This window comes from Balaenoptera acutorostrata, chromosome 1 (assembly GCF_949987535.1).
Source record: "Balaenoptera acutorostrata chromosome 1, mBalAcu1.1, whole genome shotgun sequence".
Lineage (NCBI taxonomy): Eukaryota > Metazoa > Chordata > Mammalia > Artiodactyla > Balaenopteridae > Balaenoptera > Balaenoptera acutorostrata.
The window spans coordinates 166,937,218-166,959,934 of NC_080064.1; the positions used below are offsets into that span (position 1 = coordinate 166,937,218).

Here is a 22,717-nt window from a genome sequence, read left to right on the forward strand (position 1 = left end):
GCCAGCCGAGCGCACACGCCCAATTCGCGGTGTCCTTGGCCGAGGTTCCCGCCCGGTTCACCTGTCTGGGGAGTGAGACGTGTGTCCATTCCTCCCAATACCTGGACACCAGCTCCCTCTGCGTTCCTCTTCTACTTTCTTCCCTCCTCCCTGATTTGTAAGCGGTATTTTGAGGGGTGGGGGCAGCGGAGGGGAGGGCGGGGAAGGGGCCCCGCGGGGAGGGGCGTCGGAGCGCTGTCACCGAGTGTCACGCCGCCCTCCCCGCCCCTCCGCCGGGGGTGTGGGAGCGCAGCGGAGCGCGCGGCAGAGGGCCGGGCGCTTGGGGACGCGGGAGTGCGGGGTTCTGGGCGAGCCGCGCGGCACACCGAGCACGCTGGACGCCTGAGCTCGGCGCGGAGCCCGGAGCCCGGAGCCCGGAGCCCGGAGCCGGCCGCCACCCGCCTCCTGTGCCCTGGGCGGCAGTCCCGGCCGCGGCAGCCCGGCTCCCGGGGAGCGCGCCCCGCCATGGAGCCTTCGCACAAAGACGCCGAGACGGCGGCAGCGGCGGCGGCGGTGGCTGCGGCGGCGGCGGCGGACCGGGGGACGTCCTCGTCCAGCGGGGTGGTGGTGCAGGTCCGCGAGAAGAAGGGCCCCCTGCGCGCCGCCATCCCCTACATGCCCTTCCCCGTGGCCGTCATCTGTCTCTTCCTCAACACTTTCGTGCCGGGACTGGGTAAGACGCGGCGGCCGCGACCCCTGCGCCCCGGGCACCGGCGCGGGAGGGCGGCAGGGGAGGCGCCGGGGAGGGACCCTCGGGCGGCGCCCACGGGCGGCACGTGCTGCGCCGGCGCTCCCAGCGCCCTCTGGCAGGTGGCAGAAGCGCCTGGAGTGGGCGCCCGGAGGGAGGCGCGGCGAAGGGCTCCTGACACACCTTTCACCTTCTCCGACCTGGGAGCCAGGTGATCCGGGCCCAAAGAGCCAGAAACTTTGCCGGGAATGTTGGATCCCGCGGGCGGCGGCCCGGGCGGCTCTCTCGGCCCCGGCTAGGTTCCCCTCCAGGCGCCCCCAAATCCTGTCTTTTCCCTCCGCCGCGCGCGCCCCCCTAGGAGCTCCTGTCTCGGAGGGGCGCGGGCCCCCAGCCGGAAGAGCGTTGGGGCCGCGGGTGGGGGTGACCAAGGTCCCGGGCATTCGAGAAGTCGGCCGAGCTGGGGAAAAGCGGGGCGAGCCCGGATAGAAGGCTCCCCGCAGCCCCGCCTGCGTTCGCGCGGTGCTGGGCGTGTGTGGGCGGCAGCTCTTGAGCCAGAGTCTCCTCCACCTCCTTCCCGAGTGCCCGCGATTCAGCCGGCAGCCCCGCAGGACGCCGAGGGGAAGGGGGATGATTCTGTTAGTTTAGGTGCCTGTGGGTTTGAACCGCACTTGGCCAGAGGTGACCCCATAACTCCATCCCATCACTTCCGTTCCTGAGAAAGTGGAGAGAGCGCGGTTGTAATTCGGTGTCGGACTTTGGTTGCCTGCAGGGTCCTTGATGGCATCAGTGTCCCAAATTTTAAAACAGAGGCCCATCACAGAGATAGGAGTGCCGAAGAGGGCATAAAGGGAGGAAATGCTAGGTTTTCTTGACCCTCCCTCTCCTAACCCCACCCCCAAATCTGTCTGCACGCCCTCCCCCCACTCCCAGCTTGCCAGCTTGGCACCGCCTGATCTTCCGTGCTAAGAGCACCCCACCCCCCAATTCCAAGGGACTGGAGAGGCAGGCACCTCTGTGCCCAGGAGAAAGCTTGCCGCTGTAAGGCTCCAAGTTCCCAAGAACAGAGGTCAGCTAGAAGTGGTTTTCTGTTTTGCTTTGGCCTTTCTCACGGCCCCGCTCTCAGCCAGCTCTGCAGGGTCCTCTGCAGCGCTGATAGCGAAGATCACACCCACCCACGCAGGTCGCGTTCACTTTCCCCTTCGTGCTCACCTTTCTGTCCCCTGGGGGGAGGTGGGGGGCTGTGGCCAGAGCAGCGTATCTGTCTGAGCAGGAAGTTAGGTGGTCTTTAGTTGGACGTCCGCCTTGTTGGTGCCTTCAGCAGGCTGGTTGGTGTCAGGGCGGCTCTCTTCGCACATTTAGACACGGTGGGGACGCAGCCGACGTTAATTTAAGTTGTCAGAAATCCCCACCTGCTGGAGTAAAAACACACTGCCTGTCCGTCTCTCTGGGGATGTGAAGATCATGAGCAGGGATGTGTCTCGATTCCACTTTTCTTAAAGTGGTGAAGTAAATGCCACCTTATGGTCTTTGAGGAAGGAAGCACATTGGGGCCTGGTGGGAGGAGCTCCGTCAAGTCTCCGCTGGCTGAGGCCACAGCCCCTGTGCACCTGCGCCTGCCCTCCTGGGTCTGCCTCACTAGGTCCCTTTCCCACCCTTAGCCCTGCTGCCACGCCCCCTGCCCTTCTGCCCCCCTGCCCTGGGCATCCAGCTCTTCCCTCTTTACACTTCCCTTTGTTAGATCCGAATCCTATGGGATTTTTGTAAGAAACCTTTCTAAGAAGCCAGAAGAAAATAAAGAGGAAAAAAAGCAAACTACAAAAGTAATAAAACAGGCTGAGATGAGCCATGGGTATACAGACTTAGGAATTTTCAATGACGAAATCCAGGCAGTTTATCATTTTGTTTTGACTGTCATTGTACAGTGGACTGAGTGCACAGGCCCCGGCCCCTCTCCACCCTGAAGGGGGTTCCAGATCCTTGTTGGTGTTTCATATCTGTGAGTCAGGGATGCCTGTCTCTCCAGGTTGCTGGGAGGATGAAATGAGATTACGTAAAGCTCAGGGTCTGGCCATTAGAGAGTGTTCCGGAGACCGTGGGTCCCTGTTGCTCTTTGCCTTTCTACAGAGCTGAGCGTTGCTCCCATCTCTGGTATGTGGGGCCGCCCCCGGGACCTTTCTTCTGAGTACTTATTGATCTCTCTGTTCCCCTCAACCTGCAGTAGAGTCCTGGACGGCAAAGCAGCACAGGCAAAACTTGCAGGCTTTTTTTTTTTTTTTTTTTTGCACTGCCCCCTCCCCAGTGGTTTGAATGGTCCCAGCTCTCAGAAATTTTTCCCTCAACCCAGATCCACCTTTCCAGGTCCTCCTGGCTTATCTGATGCTCTGCAAAAACTGAGTATTCATGTCTAGCTCTGCCCTTTGAGGAAGCGAAGCTTCTTTTAATGCATTCACTCATTCATTCGACAAACACAGAGCACCCACCACATACCCAGCACTGGCGATGTGATGATGAATAAATCAGTCAAGATGTCATAGATAGTTGAGGGAAATGGATGCAAACTTTGTTTAGATTTGAAAGTGCTATGATGGCAGCAGGAAGAGTATTTGAGCAGTAATTGATTCTTCCAGGGTTGGGGTGGGTGTTCAGAGAAAGCCTCCCAGAGGGAGTAGTATTGGGTTAGACTTTGCTGAGAGTATCCATGACGAGGCCCCAAGCACTTCCCATCCTCACTTCACTCCCACTCTCTGGAAACTGGTCACAGCATTGGCCCAAAGAGCTCTTCTTTTTTCCGGAAGCTTCCTCACCTGCAAGTCCTCTCCTCATTTGCAGATTGGATGAGAGTGCCAGTGTTGGGCTGAATGAAGGCACGGTTTTTGCCTGGTAGAGTGTCTCAGGTCCATCCAGTCTGCAGGACCTGCCATGGAGAAGCCCAGTCCTTACAATTCCCTGGTGCCTTCTCCACCCAAGCAGCAGTGCTGTTGGGATAACATACATAAGAGGGGTGTTTCCTTTCCTGGGGAGTGGATGGGAAGGAGAAGTCATTTATGATCGCTCTGACTCCTCATTGGAACGATACAAAATAAATTTGAAAAATGGATGATGGTAATTTCCTATTCAGTGAAAGTCTACTAATAAAGACCAAGGACCTTCATAGTCCAGCTGGTAGGGCATTTATAAGTATACACAATTACTCATACATGTAATGGAATTTCACTGTTATGCCCCCAAATGGCCAGAGGGTTTATCTATTGGTTAGGATCCAAATTATACTCTCATATTTGAAAACTGTATCTATCTTGATTGACTTGGTGAAATGAAAATGTTGATAACTCAGATAGTGGCAGGGAAAGTTGGACAGAGGATAACTTCCATTGACTGTTAACCATTCCATCAGATTAATGTTGGGCATTAATCTACTGTTGAATATTCATAAATATTTAATCTATCCCTAATATATTGCCTACTCTTTGACACTCAGCTAAGGTCTTGCTTCCCTGGTCAGAGCACCACAGGCTGGCTCAGCTTCTCTCTCTCTTTCCTTTAAGCTTGAGCCTCTAGTTGATGACGAATCATTCCCTACCCTGTGGCATCTTTTGTATTGTTGCCTTTTTATTATTGTTTCAAGAGTTTATTATTTGTCTATCTAGATAGATTGTAAGTTCCTTGACAGCAAGAACCATTTAAAGTTTCTCCTTGATATACTATCAATATGCTATTTATGGAATGCACACTGACCAGAATTTTACTCCTTGAATAGGCATTAGAGATCATCTCGCCCAATGCCTTTATTTTATATAGAAGTGAGGCAGGCCGGAGGATGAAAGGACCAAGGAAGTTCACATCCTACCCAACCTTTTTAAGGAAGTCATTTGAGGGTGTATCTCAGCAAAACAAGAGAGTAAACCAAGAAAGAAGATATGAGATCCAGGGAATAATGTATCCAATTCAGGGCAGACATGAAAAGCAACGCAGGATAAAATTGTTCAGCAAGCCTGGAGAGCAGTCAGTCTTCATTAGAGTGGGAGGGTAGAGGGCTCCAGGAAAGAGGTTTCTGAGGATGATGTGAGAAGGGGACATTCCACAGAGTAGAGAATATTATTGGTATACTGCAAGAGATTAAAGTTGTGATACAAAACAGAAAGCAAGCAAGAAAAACAGAAGGCAATTAGTAACTGCAGTAAAGACAAAAGGCTATGCAAAAGCATTAATATCCTCAAATGAAGCAACCTACCCAATTATATCAGGAGGCCAGTAGGCTTCAAAAAGAATAGAAGATTCCAAACAATAAATGAGAAAGAATTTGAGGATACTAGGGATATGATGTAGAAAGCACATGTTTCTTCTACCAACAATAAAAAAGAGAGGTAATAACAACTTCAGGAAAAACAACAACAAAAAATTATTAAAGGTATAGCTCAAATAGGAAGAAAATCAAAATGTGGCCTGATTTTAAGCAAGTGGTGGAATGTAAGGAAAGCTCTTTTAAGTGCATAGAATCTGTCATTGGAACTGTGGTGCACTGTATGGGCTCTTAGCTTCCCTTTGATTCTGTAGTGAAGAATATTTGCTTAGTCATAATGATATAAATGCTCCTCAGTTTTGGGGGGTTTTTTCCACATCTTTATTGGAGTATAAATGCTTTACAATGTTGTGTTAGTTTCTGCTGTACAACAAAGTGAATCAGCTATATGTATACATATATCCCCATAACCCCTCCCTCTTGAGCCTCGCTCCCACCTTCCCTATCCCATCCCTCTAGGTGGTCACAAAGCACCGAGCTGATCTCCCTGTGCTATGCAGCAGCTTCCCACTAGCCATCCGTTTCACATTTGGTAATGTTTATATGTCAATGCTACTCTCTCACTTCATCTCAGTTTCCCCTTCCCCCTTCTGCCTTCAAGTCTGCTCTCTACATCTGCGTCTTTATTCCTGCCCTGCCACTAGGTTCATCAGTACTGTTTTTTTTTAAATTCCATATATACGCATTAGCATACGGTATTTGTTTTTCTCTTTCTGACTTACTTCATTCTGTATGACAGATGCTAGGTCCATCCACCTCACTACAAATAACTCAATTTCATTCCTTTTTATGGCTGAGTAATATTCCATTGTATATATGTGCCACACTTCTTTATCCAGTCATCTGTTGATGGACATTTAGGTTGCTTCCATGTCCTGGCTATTGTAAATAGTGCTGCAATGAACATTGGGGTGCATGTCTCTTTTTGAATGATGGTTTTCTCAGGGTATATGCCCAGTAGTGGGATTGCTGGGTCATATGGTAGTTCTATTTTTAGTTTTCTAAGGAACCTCCATACTATTCTCCATAGTGGCTGTATCAATTTACATTCCCACCAACAGTGCAGCAGGGTTCCCTTTTCTCCACACCCTCTCTAGCATTTATTGTTCATAGATTTTTGATGATGGCCATTCTGACCGGTGTGAGGTGATACCTCATTGTGGTGTTGATTTGCATTTCTCTAATAATTAGTGATGTTGAGCATCTTTTCATGCATTTGTTGGCCATCTGTAGGTCTTCTCTGGAGAAATGTCTGTTTAGGTCTTTTGCCCATTTTTGGACTGGGCTGTTTGTTTTTGTGATATGGAGCTGCATGAGCTGCTTGTATATTTTGGAGATTAATCATTTGTCAGCTGCTTCATTTGCAAATATTTTCTCCCATTCTGAGTGTTGTCTTTTTGTCTTGTTTATGGTTTCCCTTGCTGTGCAAAAGCTTTTAAGTTTCATTAGGTCCCATTTGTTTATTTTTGTTTTTATTTCCCTTACTCTAGGAGGTGGGTCAAAAAGGATCTTACTGTGACTTATGTCATAGAGTGTTCTGCCTATGGTTTCCTCTAAGAGTTTTATAGTGTCTAGCCTTACACTTAGGTCTTTAATCCATTTTGAGTTTATTTTTGTGTATGGTGTTAGGGTGTGTTCTAATTTCATTCTTTTACATGTAGCTGTCCATTTTTCCCAGCACCACTTATTGAAGAGGATGTCTTTTCTCCATTGTATATTCTTGCCTCCTTTATCAAAGATAAGGTGACCATATGTGCGTGGGTTTATCTCTAGGCTTTCTATCTTGTTCCATTGATCTATATTTCTGTTTTTGTGCCAGTACCATACTGTCTTGATTACTGTAGTTTTGTCGTATAGTCTGAAGTCAGGGAGCCTGATTCCTCCAGCTCTGTTTTTCTTTCTCAAGATTGCTTTGGCTATTCGGGGTGTTTTGTGCTTTCATACAAATTGTAAAACTTTTTTTTTAAGTTAATTAATTTTTATTTTTATTTATTTTTGGCTGTGTTGGGTCTTCATCGCCATGCATGGGCTTTCTCTAGTTGCAGCGAGTGGGGACTACTCTTCATTTTGGTGCGTGGGCTTCTCATCGTGGTGGCTTCTCGTTGTGGAGCATGGGCTCTAGGCACGCGGGCTTCAGTAGTTGTGGCATGTGGGCTCAGTAGTTGTGGCTTGCAGGCTCCAGAGCACAGGCTCAGTAGTTGTGGTGCACGGGCTTAGTTGCTCCATGGCATGTGGGATCTTCCCAGACCAGGGCTCGAACCCGTGTCCCCTGTATTGGCAGGCGGATTCTTAATCACTGTGCCACCAGGGAAGCCCACAAATTGTAAAATTTCTTGTTCTAGTTCTGTGAAAAATGGCTTCGGTAATTTGATGGGGATTGCATTGAACCTGTAGATTGCTTTGGGTAGTATAGTCATTTTCACAATATTGATTCTTCCAATCCAGGAACATGGTATATCTCTCCCTCTGTTTATGTTACCTTTGATTTCTTTCATCAGTGTTTTATAGTTTTCTGTGTACAGGTCTTTTGCCTCCTTGGGTAGGTTTATTCCTAGGTATTTTATTCTTTTTGTTGTGATGGTAAATGGGATTGTTTCCTTAATTTCTCTTTCTGATCTTTCATTGTTAGTGTATAGGAATGCAAGAGATTTCTGTTCATTAATTTTGTATCCTGCAACCTTACCAAATTCATTGATTAATTCTAGTAGTTTTCTGGTGGCATCTTTAGAATTTTCTATGTATAGTATCATGTCATTGGCAAACAGTGACAGTTTTACTTCTTCTTTTCCAATTTGTATTCCTTTTATTTCTTTTTCTTCTCTGATTGCTGTGGCTAGGACTTCCAATACTATGTTGAATAACAGTGGCGAGAGTGGACATCCTTGTCTTGTTCCTGATCTTAAAGGAAATGCTTTCAGTTTTTCACCATTGAGAATGATGTTTGGTGTGGGTTTGTAGTATACAGCTTTTATTATGTTGAGGTAGGTTCCCTCTATGCCCACTTTCTGGAGAGTTTTTATCATAAATGGGTGTTGAATTTTGTCAAAAGCTTTTTCTGCATCTGTTGAGATGACAGAGATGACAAATGGTTTTTATTCTTTAATTTGTTAATATGGTGTATCACATTGATTGTTTTGCGTATATTGAAGAATCCTTGCATCCCTGGGATAAATCCCACTTGGTCATGGTGTATCATCCTTTTAATGTACTGTTGGATTCTGTTTGCTAGTATTTTGTTGAGGATTTTTGCGTCTGTGTTCATCAGTCATATTGGTCTATGATTTTCTTTTTTTGTGATATCTTTGTCTGGTTTTGGTATCAGTGTGATGGTAGCCTTGTAGTACGACTTTGGGAACGTTCCTCCCTCCACAATTTTTTGGAAGAGTTTGAGAAGGATAAGTATCACTCCTCTAAAAGTTTGATAGGATTCACCTGTGAAGCCATCTGGTCCTGGACTTGTTTGTTGGAAGATTTTTAATTACAGTTTCAATTTCATTACCTGTGATTGGTCTGTTTATATTTTCTAATTCTTCCTGTTTCAATTTTGGAAGGTTGTACTTTTCCAAGAATTTGTCCATTTCTTTCAGGTTGTCCATTTTATTGGCACTTTATAGTTGCTTGTAGTAGTCTCTTATGATCTTTTGTATTTCTGTGGTGTCAGTTGTAATCTCTCCTTTTTCATTTCTAATTTTATTGATTTGCATCCTCCCCCTTTTTTTCTTGATGAGTCTGGCTAAAGGTTTATCAATTTTATTTATCTTCTCAAAGAACCAGCTCTTAGTTTTATTGATCTTTGCTATTTTCTTTGTTTCTATTTCATTTATTTCTACTCTGATCTTTATGTTTTCTTTCCTTCCACTAATTTTGGGTTTTCTTTGTTCTTCTTTTTTTTTTTTTTTTTTTTTTTTTTAGAGTAGCTTTTTTTTTTTTTTTTTTTTTAATTTTATAGCTACTTTATTTATTTATTTATTTATTTTTGGCTGTGTTGGGTCTTCGGTTCGTGCGAGGGCTTTCTCTAGTTGCGGCAAGTGGGGGCCACTCTTCATCGCGGTGTGGGGACCGCTCTTCATCGCGGTGCGCGGGCCTTTCACTATTGCGGCCCCTCCCGTTGCGGGGCACAGGCTCCAGACGCGCAGGCTCAGTAGTTGTGGCTCACGGGCCCAGCTGCTCCGTGGCATGTGGGATCTTCCCAGACCAGGGCTCGAACCCGTGTCCCCTGCATTAGCAGGCAGATTCTCAACCACTGCGCCACCAGGGAAGCCCTGTTCTTCTTTTTCTAGTTGCTTTAGGTATAAGGTTAGATTGTTTATTTGAGATTTTTCTTGTTTCTTGAGGTGAGCTTGAATTGCTGTGAACTTCCCTCTTAGAACTGCTTTTGCTGCGTCCCATAGGTTTTGGATCATCGTGTTTTTGTCGTCATCTGTTTCTAGGAATTTTTTGATTTCCTCTTTGATTTCTTCAGTGATCTCTTGGTTATTTAGCAGTGCACTGTTTAGCCTCCATGTATTTGTGTTTTTTCCTGTTTTTTTCCTGTAATTGATTTCTAATCTCATAGCGTTGTGGTCAGAAAAGATGTCTGATACAATTTCAATTTTCTTAAATTTTCCAAGCTTTGATTTGTGACCCAAAATGTGATCTACTCTGTAGAACTTTCTGTGTGCACTTGAGAAGAAAGTGTATTCTTCCACTTTCGGGTGGACTGTCCTAAAAATATCAATTAAGTCTATCTGGTCTATTGTGTCATTTAAAGCTTGTGTTTCCTTATTTATTTTCTGTCTAGATGACCTGTCTATTGGTGTAAGTGGAGTGTTAAAGTCCCCCAGTATTATTGTCTTACTATCGATTTCTCCTTTTATGGCTGTTAGCATTTGCCTTATGTATTGAGCTGGTCCTATGTTGGATGCATAAAAATTTATAATTGTTATGTTTTCTTCTTGGATAGATCCCTTGATCATTATGCAGTGTCCTTCCTTATCTCTTGTAACAGTCTTTATTTTAAAGTCTATTTTATCTGATATGAGTATTGCTACTCCAGCTTTCTTGTGATTTTGATTTGCATGGATATCTTTTTCCATCCTCTCACTTTCAGTCTGTATGCCTCCCTAGGTCTGAAGTGCGTCTCTTGTAGACAGTATATATAAGGGTCTTGTTTTTGTATCCATTCAGCCAGTCTATGTCTTTTGGTTGGAGCATTTAATCCATTGACATTCAAGGTGATTATCAATATATATGTTCCTATTACCATTTTCTTAATTGATTTGGGTTTGTTTTTGTGGGTCCTTTTCATCTCTGGTGTTTCTCGCTTAGAGAAGTTCCTTTAGCATTTGCTGTAAAGCTGGTTTGGTGGTGCTGAATTCTCATAGCTTTTGCTTGTCTGTAAAGCTTTTGATTTCTCCATTGAATCTGAATGAGATCCTTGCTGGGTAGAGTAATCTTGGTTGTAGGTTTTTGCCTTTCATCACTTTAAATATGTCCTGCCACTCCCTTCAGGCTTACAGAGTTTCTGCTGAAAGATCAGCTGTTAACCTTATGGGGATTCCCTTGTGTGTTGTTTGTTACTTTTCCCTTGCTACTTTTAATATTTTTTCTTTGTATTTAATTTTTGATAGTTTGATTAATATGTGTCTCAGCATGTTTCTCTTTCAGTTTATCCTGTATGGGACTCTTTGCACTTTCTGGATTTGATTGACTATTTCCTTTCCCACGTTAGGGAAGTTTTTGACTATAATCTCTTCAAATATTTTCTCAGACCCTTTCTTTTTCTCTTCTTCTTCTGGGACCCCTATAATTCGAATGTTGGTGTGTTTAATGTTGTCCCAGAGCTCTCTGAGACTGTCCCCAATTCTTTTCATTCTTTTTTCTTTATTCTGCTCACTGGCAGTTATTTCCACCATTTTATCTTCCAGCTCACTTATCCGTTCTTCTGCCTCGGTTTCTGCTATTGATTCCTTCCAGAGTATTTTTAATTTCAGTTATTGTGTTGTTCATCACTGTTTGTTTGCTCTTTAGTTCTTCTAGATCCATGTTGAATGTTTCTTGTATTTTCTCCATTCTGTTTCTGAGATTTTGGATCATCTTTACTATCATTACTCTGAATCCTTTTTCAGGTAGGTTGGCTATTTTGTCTTCATTTATTTGGTCTTGTAGGTTTTTACCTTGCTTCTTCATCTGTAACATTTTTTTGTAGTTTCTATTTTTTTTTTTTTTTGATGGGTGTGGCTGTATTCCTGTCTTACTGGTTGTTTGGCCTGAGGTGTCCAGCACTGGAGTTTGCAGGCAGTTGGATAGAGCTGGGTCTTGGTGCTGAGAAGAGGACCTCCAGGAGGCCTCACTCTGATTAATATTCCCTGGGGTCTGAGGTTCTCTGTTAGTCCAGTGGTTTGGACTCGGAGCTCCCACCACAGGAGTTCAGGCCTGACTTCCGGCCTGGGAACCAAGATCCCGCAAGCTGAGTGGTGTGGCAAAAAAAAAAAAAAAAAAATAGGAGCAATACAATAACAAAGAATAAAAAACAAAATAGAAAGATAAAAAATATATTAGGGAAAATAAAAATATAATTGAAACAACTGCAACAAGGTAAAATAAAACCACAACAGAAAAAAAAAAAAAAAAAGCCTTGGCTGTGGAGGCAGAGTTTAGGCGGGGGTGGAACTTAGGCAGGGGCGGGGTTTAGGGTGGGGCGGGACCTAGGTGGGTGGGGGGATGGCGTTTGAGTGTGGGGCGGGGCCTCTGCTTAGGATGTGCCCAGAAGGGGAGAGGCAGCACGTGGAAAGGAGGGCCTGTGGAGTGTGGAGTTCCGGAGTTTGGAGGTAAGGCCCTGGGTGAGGGTGTGTGGGTGGGGTTTAGGCCCAGCACGATGGAGGGGGTCTCTGAGTGTAGAGGTGGGGCCCTGGGGGGGGGGTGTAGGGGCGGGGCTTGGGCCCTGCACGGGAGGAGGGAGGCTCCGAGTGCAGAGGATTGGCCCGGGAACCCAACAGGCTCCCTGGTGCCCAAGTGGACAGGGAAAGCACTGGCCGCTTTCCCTTCTGTTCCTCCATGCCCCCTCCCATGGTCTCCCCCAGGGTCTCCTCTGTCCCTGCTGGACCCCTAACAGTGGGTGGATCCCGCTGGGTGTAGGAACTCCTCCCCTCCCCCAGCCACCCCTCAGGGGTGCCGGTCCTGGAGGTCCGGCCTGTACTTTTGCTCCCCCTTCCCTCCCTCCCACTCCCTCAGGACCCGCACAGCTGGAGGGGGCCTAGGTGGGCAGAGGATCAGGCCTGGGATCTCAGCAGTTTCCTGGGGGTCCAAGTGGGCAGGGGAAACCTGGCTACACTCCCTTTTGATCCTTCACCCTCCCAATGGTCCCCCAATTTTCCCTTCGGATGTGGGATCCCTTCTCCTCCCCCAGCCGCCCCTCAGGGACACCAGTTCCGTCTGGCCTCCACTACTCCTCCCCCTTCACTCCCCCCATGCTCCACAGCCTACCTGCTCACTGGGGGTTCCTCCCATCCCCTTAGGTGTCTATGGTCCCCCACAGGTGCCTGGTAGGTGCCCTAGTTGTGCGGAGACCCGAATTCCACGTTCTCCTAGTCTGCCATCTTGAATCCGCCCTCCTCAGTGGTTTTCAGCTTTTAAAACCAACCACAGGCAAAGCACTGAAGAGTACTTAATAATAGCTATAAAGGAGTGTGAAAGATTTTTTTACCTTGGCAATATAAAATTTAAAAAAAAACAGCTTGTAGAAGTTGGCAGGTAGATTGTGATAGATTAAATTATTGTTCCCACTTATCCACTGAAAGGTGATGGCATATCTCCACTTAATGCCCTGTGGCTTGCTACGATTCCTGTGGGAGGGGACTACTTCGTTTCCTGCCCATTGATATCAGGCTTGGCCATGTGACTTGCTTTGGCCAGTTGAGTGAGTGGAAGTGACATATGCCATGCCTGAGCAGACATTTTCAGAGGTATTGTGAGGTTCTGCCATTGTTCTTTTCCCTCTCTCATGAGAATGGCAGGTCTCAGATGGGGGCTGCTCTTCAACCTGGCTCCCAGAATAAAGAGGATATCAGAAGCAGGGCATGACATGTCACGTGAGTGAGTAATAAGCCTGAGTTCCTGAGATTTTTCTGTTGTTGTGTTAGTGTTGTTATTGTCCCAACACAACCTACCAAAGCTGACTAATGTGTGGAGGGTAGAGATGTTAATACCCTCCTCATGTGGAGTGGGTGATGAAGACATACTGTCTGTAGTTGCTAGACCAAGAAATAAAGACTGACAAGGAAATCAACAGATGCACTGAAATACAGTAGTGATGTTTTGGGACAATGGGATAATGTGGGAACAAGAGTAGAAGGGAGATGAGGAATGGTTAAGTAAGCTAACTCTTATGTATCATAGCAGAAAGTCAATAAATGATGTCTAAAGTTGATAAAACAGAAAAAGCAATATAAGCATACTCTGGAGATTAGGAAAACACCAGAAGAATTCCCACTCTTTCAGACATCTCAATTTTCCTTTGTCTAGTGACTCATTATTAACACATATACATACTGAAATTGTCTCCCATCATTTTGAAATAGGATCTCTTGATCCCACACCCACCTCTGCCCATTGCCCATCTCTCTGTTCCCCTTTGTGGCTCAATTCCCTGAAAGAGTTGTCTAGATTTGTTGTCATCAATCCCTCTTCCCTCATTTTCTCTTGAACACACTCTAAGCATGTTTTTACCGCCATCAGTCACCTAAATTGTACTTATCAGTATCACCAGTGTCCTCCAGATTTTCTGAATCCAGTGGTCAATTCTGCCTTCACCTTCCCGGACCTCTCAGTCACATTGGACACAATTACTCACTCCCTCCTCCAAACACTGTCTTCACTCGGCTTCTGGAACACCACCCTCTCCTAGTTTTCTTTATACCTCATGACTCCTTCTCTGTTTCCTTTGCTCATCTCATCAACTTCTAAACTTGGGAGTTCCCCAGGGCACTTGATCTTCTTGATCTTGATCTTCTCTTTGATCTTGATCTCTTTTCTGCCTACACTCACCCCCCCGATGTTCATGCTGAGTCTCCTGGCTTTACATTGCATCCTTGCGATGATGACTCCCAGATCCAGATCTCCAGCTCAGACCTCCTCCCTGACCTCCGGAGTTTTATATCCAACTGACTTCTCAATATCTCCCCTTGGAAAGCAAAAGGCATCATAGACTTAACTTACCCAAAACCAAACTTCTGATTTTCTTCCCCAAACTTACTTCTCCCTCGTCTTTCCCCATCTCAGCAAATGGCATCCTTCCAGTAGCTCAGGCCAAAAGCTGGGATTCATCCTTGACTCCTCTTTTTCTCACACCCCACGACCAGTCTGTCAGGAAACACTTGGCTCTGCTTTCGTAATGTAGTCAGTATCTGACCACTTCTCATCATCTTGTGTCTACTTCACTGGTCCAAGCCCCCATCTTCTCCAGAGTGCAGTGGCCTCTTAAAGGGCTGCTTGCCCTTACTGACCTCCCTTATAGCCTGTCCTCAACATGGCCATAAGAGGGATCCTTTTAAAACACAAGCAAATCAGATAATGTTACTTTTGGGCTGGAAACCCTCCAATGGCTCTCCTGTCACTCAAATAAAAGCTCAAGTCCTCATGATGACCCACGTGGCCCTAGGCCAGAGCTGTTAAAAAGAAATATAACGTGAGCCACAGGTGTAGTCTTAAAATTTCTAGTACCTATATTATAAAAAAAGTAAAAAGGAACAGGTGAAATTAACTTTATTAGTACATTGTACTTAATCCAGTATATCCAAAATTTCATCATTCAATGCATTTTTTTTTTTTTTTTTTTTTGCTGCGTTGGGTCTTTGTTGCTGCACGCAGGCTTTCTCTAGTTGCAGCGAGCGGAGGCTACTCTTGGTTGTGGTGCGCGGGCTTCTCATTGCAGTGGCTTCTCTTGTTACAGAGCATAGGTTCTAGGCACACGGGCTTCAGTAGTTGTGGTATGTGGACTCAGTAGTTGTGGCTCACGGGCTTAGTTGCTCTGCAGCATGTAGGATCTTCCCAGACCAGGGCTCGAACCCGTGTCCCGTGCATTGGCAGGTGGATTCTTAACCACTGCACCACCAGGAAAGCCCTCAGTGCATTTCAATATGAGAAATTTATTTTCTCACAGTTCTGGATGCTGGAAGTCCAAGATCAAGGTATTAGCAGGGTTGGTTTCTCCTGAGTTCTCTCTCCTTGGCTTGTAGACAACCACTTTCCCCCATGTGTCTTTACATGGTCTTCTGTCTGTGTGTCTCTGTGTCCAGATCTCCTCTTCTTATAAGGACATCAGTCATATGGGGTTAGGGCCCATCCTCAAGACCTCATTTTAAGTTATTTACCTCTTTAAAGACCTTATCTCCAAACACAGTCACATTCTGAGGCACTGGGAGTTAGGACTTCAACATAGGAGTTTTGAGGGGACACAGTTCAGCCCATAACACCTTCCAGACGATCTTACTTAAAATTGTGGCTCTCCTCCTCCTCCCCAGACTCCCTACCTTTCCCTAGTTCATTTTCCTTAAGAACACTCTCACTATCAAACATACGGTATACTGCAGGGACCCTGTCCCCTTTGACCTTGCATCTCAGCAGGAGCACGGTGCACATCTGGGGAGTGATGTGCTGTGTAGTAGGCACCGAGTCAACTGTCCTCTGCTCAGCACGCCCCTGGGTCTACACTTGATTGCAGCACAAACTTCCTTAGTATCACCTGCTGACTGACCATGTCCACTCCCCACAGCAGCTCCGTTTCTTGCAACATCTGGGAAGAAATGTGGATGCTATTTACATTATTGAACTGGACCTGGTCACCCCTCAAAGTATCGCTGCCTAGGCTGTGACCCAACTCACTACGGGATATGTCCCATGGGAGACTCACTGGGCGAGTGTTGCTTGGCACAGTGACATTTATACATTGGCTTTTAAGTGATGCTGCAATGTATAGGTAGGCAGGTAGGGGAAATACAGTGGGGTGACCTGGAGGGCACTGGACTAAATCACATCTCCCGTTGCGCATCAGATTCATGAAGCCACGAGGCGTCGTGGAAAGGGGGTGAACTAGAAGTTAGGAGGCCCCAGAGCTAGTTCTGATTTTTCAGATGCGTGCAGCCTTGAGCCCCTTCGCCTCTCTGAGCTCATCTCCCCATCCGTGAAATGGAAATAATCCCCTCTCTGCCACCTCGCAGGGTCGTTATGTTCTGTTTAACCGCAAAGCACTCCATGGTCAGAAAGGGGGTTATCACTACCAGTTAACATTGACAAAATGTCCTTTGTTCCCAAGCTCATCCTGGGCTTTTCCTCACAGTGGCACGAGGGTGAGCGGGAGAGCTGTAAGCAGGGCAGCTTTTTCAGCATCTGGTCCCACGTGGCTCAGAGCCGAGACCTGGGACCTCCTGCTGGGCACTGCTGGGACCTCCCATACCCAACACGCTGGGGGCAAGGGGGCAACAGCGCACATTCTCTAGGGCTTGGTTTACCATTTACCAGAAGGTTCTGCCATTATAACCCCCAAACCCTGGGCCTCTGAGAGGGACGTGTCTCTGAGGTCGACTCTACCATTTGGTAAAAGGCTGTGGGAGCATCAAACTGGAGAATGAATGTGTGCGTGTGTATTTGGACACGCAGGCACATGCACAAATGCCCTGCAAGCTTTACCTGTAGTTATCTTACTGTAAAAGTTAGACAGATCCTAGGTCTGTGTTTGAACTTCCCAGCTCATGAGTCCAGGGAGACCATTTATTCATCCTGGAGGCCATGTAGGTGGTTTGTAGCCCTGAAGCCCTATCACCTGGGCAAGGGGCAGAGGTCGGCCTTGGGAGGATGTATTTTTATTGAAGTTTAGTAGATTTACAATATTACATTAGTTTCAGGTGTACAACATAGTGATTCAGTGTTTTTATAGATTTAAAGTTACTACAAAGTTTTGGCTATATTCCCTGTGCTGTGTAATATATCCTTGTTGCTTATTGATTCTATACATAGTAGTTTATATCTCTAACAGACTTGCCCCTAACTTGCCCCTCCCCCTTTCCGTCTCTCCAGTGGTAACCACTAGTTTGTTCTCTCTGTGTTTCTGCTTTGTTATATTCATTCATTTGTTTTATTTTTTTAGATTCCACATATAAGTGATATCATACAGTATTTGTCTTTGTCTGACGTATTTCACTAAACATAATACCCTCCAGGTCCACCCATGTTATTGCAAATAGCAGAATTTCATTTTTTAAAGTTAATTTTAATGAAGTATAGTTGATTTACAGTGTTGTGTTGATTTCTGCTGTACAGCGAAGTGATTCAGTTATACATAAATATATATTCTTTTTCATATTCTTTTCCATTACGGTTTATCACAGGATATTGAATGTAGCTCCCTGTGCTATACAGTAAGACCTTGTTGTTTATCCATCCTATATATAGTAGTTTGCCTCTGCTAATCCCAAACTCCTAATCCTTCCCTCTCCCCTCTTCCCCCTCCTTGGCAACCACAATGCTGTTCTCTATTTCTGTGAGCCTATTTTTGTTCTGTAGATAGGTTCATTTGTGTCGTATTTTAGATTCATATAAGTGATATCATATGGGCTTTGTCTTTCTCTTTCTGACTTACTTCACTTAGTATGATAATCTCTAGGTCCACCCATGTTGCTGCAAATGGCATTATTTCATTCTTTTTTATGGCTGAGTAATATTCCATTGTGTATATATACCACATCATCCATATGTCTATTGATGGATACTTATAAGCATTTATTTTATGAAAGGTCTTAAATTCATTGAAGAAGTCATTTTTCTTGAAAAGAATAAAATGACATGAGACCAGGGCTGTCCTGGAACCTGGACTGTGTAGGAGCCACGGCCAGGTCTTCTGTAGGCTTTGGTCTTCACTGACTGAGAAGTTTGACCCCAAAGCCAAGAATAATTTGGTGTTTGTGGACAAGAGCCTGTCACCTGTCCTAAAACCTCAACAAAGAAAATGGTCCCTTTTCCCAGGGCCAGGAAGCTTTAGGGCCGTCCAACCCCTTCACTTTACAGAGAAGAGGTCTCCTCCCGGACCGAAGGCTCTTACCCACAATCTCACGTCACTTACCCCAGCCCAAGGTCTTCCTGCCCACTCCAGTGCCTGGCTTGTACTGGAGGGTTAATTACTATTTGTCAAATTAAATGAGTGTGTGGCTATTATAAAGACCTGATGAGGGCTGCAGGGGACAATACGTGGCTTGTCAGTGATCACATCCGATCCCACCACCTGGACCTTCTTTTTCTCACTGTCCCAGCCTTTTCCCCTTCATAACAGCTTTATTGAGATATAGCTGCATAAAATAAACGTCACTCTTTCAATGTGTACAACTCAGTGGTTTTTAGCAGATTCAGAGCCTTTTGCTCCTTCCCCTGCCCTGCTTTCCAGTTTCACCATTTGGCCCGTCTCCTTTGAGAACCTCGGAAGCTTAATGTGACAAGAACACCTTCAGGCAGGTGGTTTTGAGGAAGAGTGATTGTCTGGGTACCTTCTTCTCAGAGTTCTGTTAGTCAGCAATCCGCATCTCAGAAGGCGAGGCCCAGATGGGCGAGACGCGAGCCGCCTGGAGGCTTTCGGAAGAAACATTTTTTGGGAGGTTGTCATGTTTTATTTTCTGTTTTGTTTTAAAAAGAAGCATCTCACCAAGAGGGAAAACTTTCTCAATGAAAAACGTAAAAGCACGGCACCAGTGGCATAAGTTGAAACGTGGGCCATTTCCGAGGTGGAGTGAGCCCCTCCCTCTGGAGACAGATGGGCTCTGGCCCTGGTTGTGGGTGTTGCATTGGCCCGAGAAGAGTCACCCTTAGGCCAGGCGGCAGAAGGGAGTGCCCACAGCACCTCAGGTGGACGTGGGTCTTCCTGGGCAACAGCTCAGTGCACCTATGGTTTTAGTAGAATTTCTCTGCTAGCAGATTAAACCCATGTCTGCCCATGGCTCAGCTCTGCCCATTTCATTCTTCTGCTCCGAAACCTTCAGTAGCTCCCTATTGTCCACGGACTAAGTTCACATTCCACATTAGACCCACCAGGATTCAATGAACTTCACCTATTCTTTCCCTCCCTTTACTGAATCAAACCGGACGACTTGCTTTTATGGTTCTGCCCATGCCTTTTTGTTCCTCTGTACCCCTGCCTGGAACACCCTTCTCCACCATTGTGTCCAAATCCTGCCCAGCTTCCAGGCCCACCTCCAACGCCCTGCCCCTCCAAGCTTTTCTTGACCATTTCCGTGTGGGGAGCTCCTCCTTCCTGGGGCTGTCAGGGCACTTAGGACATTTCTCTTGCTCCTCTTAAATTCTGTTCTGCTGTTAGTGTCTTAATCTTCTCAGATGAATCATCTCCTTGAGCATAAGGGCCGTGCTTTATCACTTCAACCTCCCACAGCACCTAGCACGGCCCAGTAGGCATTTGTTGAAGGAAAGATGTGTGTGCAGACTGACTTCTGGTTGTGAAGGCGGAGTCAAGAGCATGAACTGGCCCCGTTAACCTAGTGAGTGTGTCTCTTACCCAAGGGACATAGGCTCTCGTGTCACTTCTCAGCCTTCCCAGCTCAGAGGGAAGGATGGGATCCAGTTCTCAGGGCTGAGGCAGGACTGGAGGAGTGTGGTACACATGTGTGTCTCTGGTGGGTCCTTAGTGTTCCAGCCACTCAGGGGAGGGACATGGGGCAGGGGAGGGATGTTGGCCGCCCCCGTCGCTGGGCCAGAGGGCTTGCTCTGTGGGGAATTCACTGAGGACAGTCACCATGTGACTGGGAAGAGCTGGGTCAGAATCCATCCTTCCAAGTTGTTCAGCCAACAACTGATAAGCGTGGGCAGGGATGGGGAGGGGGGAGCAGTGGAGGCGATCAATCTTCGTAAACCATTTTAATAAAGATTGGTTTGGGCAATAGCCATCAAATTAAATCTAAGGGGACATTTTGATGAGAAGCAGGATATCTGCATGATCTTCAAGTGTCTCTCCACAGAATGCTTATTGCTTGCAAGGGGAAAAATCATACAGCAGAGAAAGCAGACAGCATCTTCACTGGGTGAACAAAATAACATTACCTGGACCTTGAGAACGTCATGCTAGGTGAAAGAAGCCAGTCACAAAGGACCCTATATTGTATGATTCCATTTATATGAAATGTCCAGAATGGGCCAATCTGTAGAGACAGAAAATAGCTGTCGGGGGAGGAGTGGCATGGTTGGGAGGACGTGGGGAATGATTGCTAATGAGTATGGGGTTATCTCTTTCAGGTGATAAAAAATGTTCTGAAATTGATTGTGGTGATAGTGGCACAACCTGAATATACTAAAAGCCACTGAATGATTAAATGGGTGAATGCTATGGTATATGAATTATATCTCAATAAAGCTGTTAAAAAAATTAGCATCACCAAGGAGGAACAGACATCACATGCCTCCTGATGTGATATCCTGAGAGGGACACAACATCACTTTTGTAGTATTCTAGCCAGGGGTGCATAATCTGAATCTATTCATGAGGAAATATCAGAAAAGCTCCAAATCGAGGGGCATTCTACAAAATACCTGGCCTGTATTCTTCAAAAATATCATCATTATGAAAGATTAAAGGAGACAGAAAAACCTGACCACTAAATACAAAGCATAATCTTCGGGGTATTGGATTCTGTACTGGAGGGAAAAAGAATACCAATAAGGACATTATTGAGACAATTGATAAAATCGGAATATGGACTGTAGATTAGAAAAAATATTGTATCCATATTATGATTCCTAAAATCAGTAACTGTGCTGTGGATATGTAAGAGAATACCTCTGTCTTTGGAAACATACTGAAGTATTAAGGGATAAAAAGCCATGATGTGTGCAACCTTGTTTACAAATGGTTCAGAAAAAAAGATAACACTATGTAAAGAGAAAGAGAGAGAAAAACAAAACAAATATAGTCAAGTGTTAAAATCTGGTAATCTGGGCAAAGGGTAGACATGATTTTTCTATATTATTCTTGAAACTTTTCTGTAAGTTTGAAAGTATTTTCTAATAGGTTAAAAATTATATGGTTAAAAGCCGAACGTTCTGAACTCACATAGTTCAGATATAGCAATTGCACCTAAATTTAAACTACTGTACCCTATGTAAGTGCTTTCCGATCACTTAAAGTCTACCAGCTCTAATTCACTCAGGGGCTGCCTGGGGCCATGGGAACAAAGTCACGGTACAAGGTGGCATTGGCTTGCAGGGTCCAGACCCCCAAAAGAGATTCTCTCAGGGATGCCAACTATTAAAACCCCAAGGAGGCACAGAAGCTTATTGCAGACATTTGGGAGTGTGAACCGTTCCTCTGTTCCATCAGCACATTAATCAAGTACAACAGGCTTGATTATAACTAAAGTGAGTTACCGGGGAGGCTGGGGCCCGTGGGCAGTGCACACAACTAGCCCGCCTTGCAGTGGCTCGTTGGGGCTGACCTGGCTGCATTCCCAGCCTTCCTTTGGGGCCGGTCAGGCATCTGAATGTTTCAGCCAGAGCTGGAGCAGGTCCCGATGCTGCAGAGCTATTTTGGAGAAGTCTTTCTTGTCTTGGTAATTCCTCTTTTTGACATCTCAGTGTGGAGTCCCAGAATCATTTGTGGACCTCAAAGAAACCAGCCTCGAGCCAACAACCAATGACCACACCATTCCGGGAGGGCATGGGAGAGCCTACCCTTGGCCTCGGCCACTCTGAGGGGTCATGTGGATAGAACATACAAGTGGAATCTTTTCAGGGATCATCCTGTGGCCTGACTCAGGAAGGAGAAAAATAAACATAACCATCTTAGGCCCTAAAGCTGGGGTTCTGAGGCTCAAGGCAGAAGGGGGTGGGTAGTGGCTGATGCACCAAAGCTCACAAGTTGGGCGTGGCCAGGTTTCCGAAGTCTGGGACCTCAGTGTCTGTGGCTGGACTCTTGAGTCCGTCCTGAGGAGAGGGGCCTCACTCTGGGGCTTGGGAATTGATTTGGGCTAAAGGAAAGCAGAGAAAAGCAATGGCCTGGGCAAGATCCCCAGTTGCTTGGGCCCACAGTTGGGTAGGACGACTGTGTGTCTTGTTTTTGGTTTTTGGTTTTCTTGTACACTTTTTTTTGGCCACGCAGCTTGTGGGAACTTAGTTCGCCGACCAGGGCTGGAACCCGCGCCCCCTGCATTGGAAGCATGAAGTCTTAACCACTGGACCACCAGGGAAGTCCCATGGCTGTGTGTTTTATTTTCCCTACCGGCTTCTCTGAGCCCAATGTAGAACCTGCCACAGGGGGCTGTCAATGATCCTGTGCAGGTTCCCCTGAGGACAAGAGCTGGTCTACCCCATGTCAGGGTGTAGGTACTTGGAGATGGACCCATGCACTCCTTAAAGGTAGACCTAGGAAGGAAGGAGTGAGCAGTTATGTCTCCCCTGTGCTGTTTGCATCCCATCATTTCATATTCTGCATGGGGTTCCTCACCCACCGCCCCCAGGCATCAGGGGATCGGCAGTACCACCAACCATGGGAGAAAGGCACGTGGTTCTCAGCCTAAGTCTGAAGACAATGAAAACTGACTGGTGGTAGGGGGTAGGGTGATGGGTAGAATATGCCTTAAAACTGAGCATTTATTTACTCTTTTGGATTATCTGGCTTACCTGCTGCTCTAACTTTGGGTTTTCTAATCTATCACATGGGTTCGTCT

At 46.2% G+C, this 22,717-nt stretch overlaps 1 protein-coding gene across 2 annotated transcripts in view; it reads left to right on the top strand.

The window, feature by feature from the left end:
* Window positions 1-504: 504 nt before the first annotated feature.
* The window catches only part of STUM (stum, mechanosensory transduction mediator homolog), a 58,646-nt gene continuing 36,433 nt past the window's right edge, over window positions 505-22,717 (top strand). For both annotated transcript variants that reach the window (XM_057536167.1, XM_057536171.1), the window contains exon 1: window positions 505-712. In XM_057536167.1, the coding sequence (XP_057392150.1) occupies window positions 505-712 (208 nt within the window). The remainder of the gene's footprint in view (window positions 713-22,717) is intronic.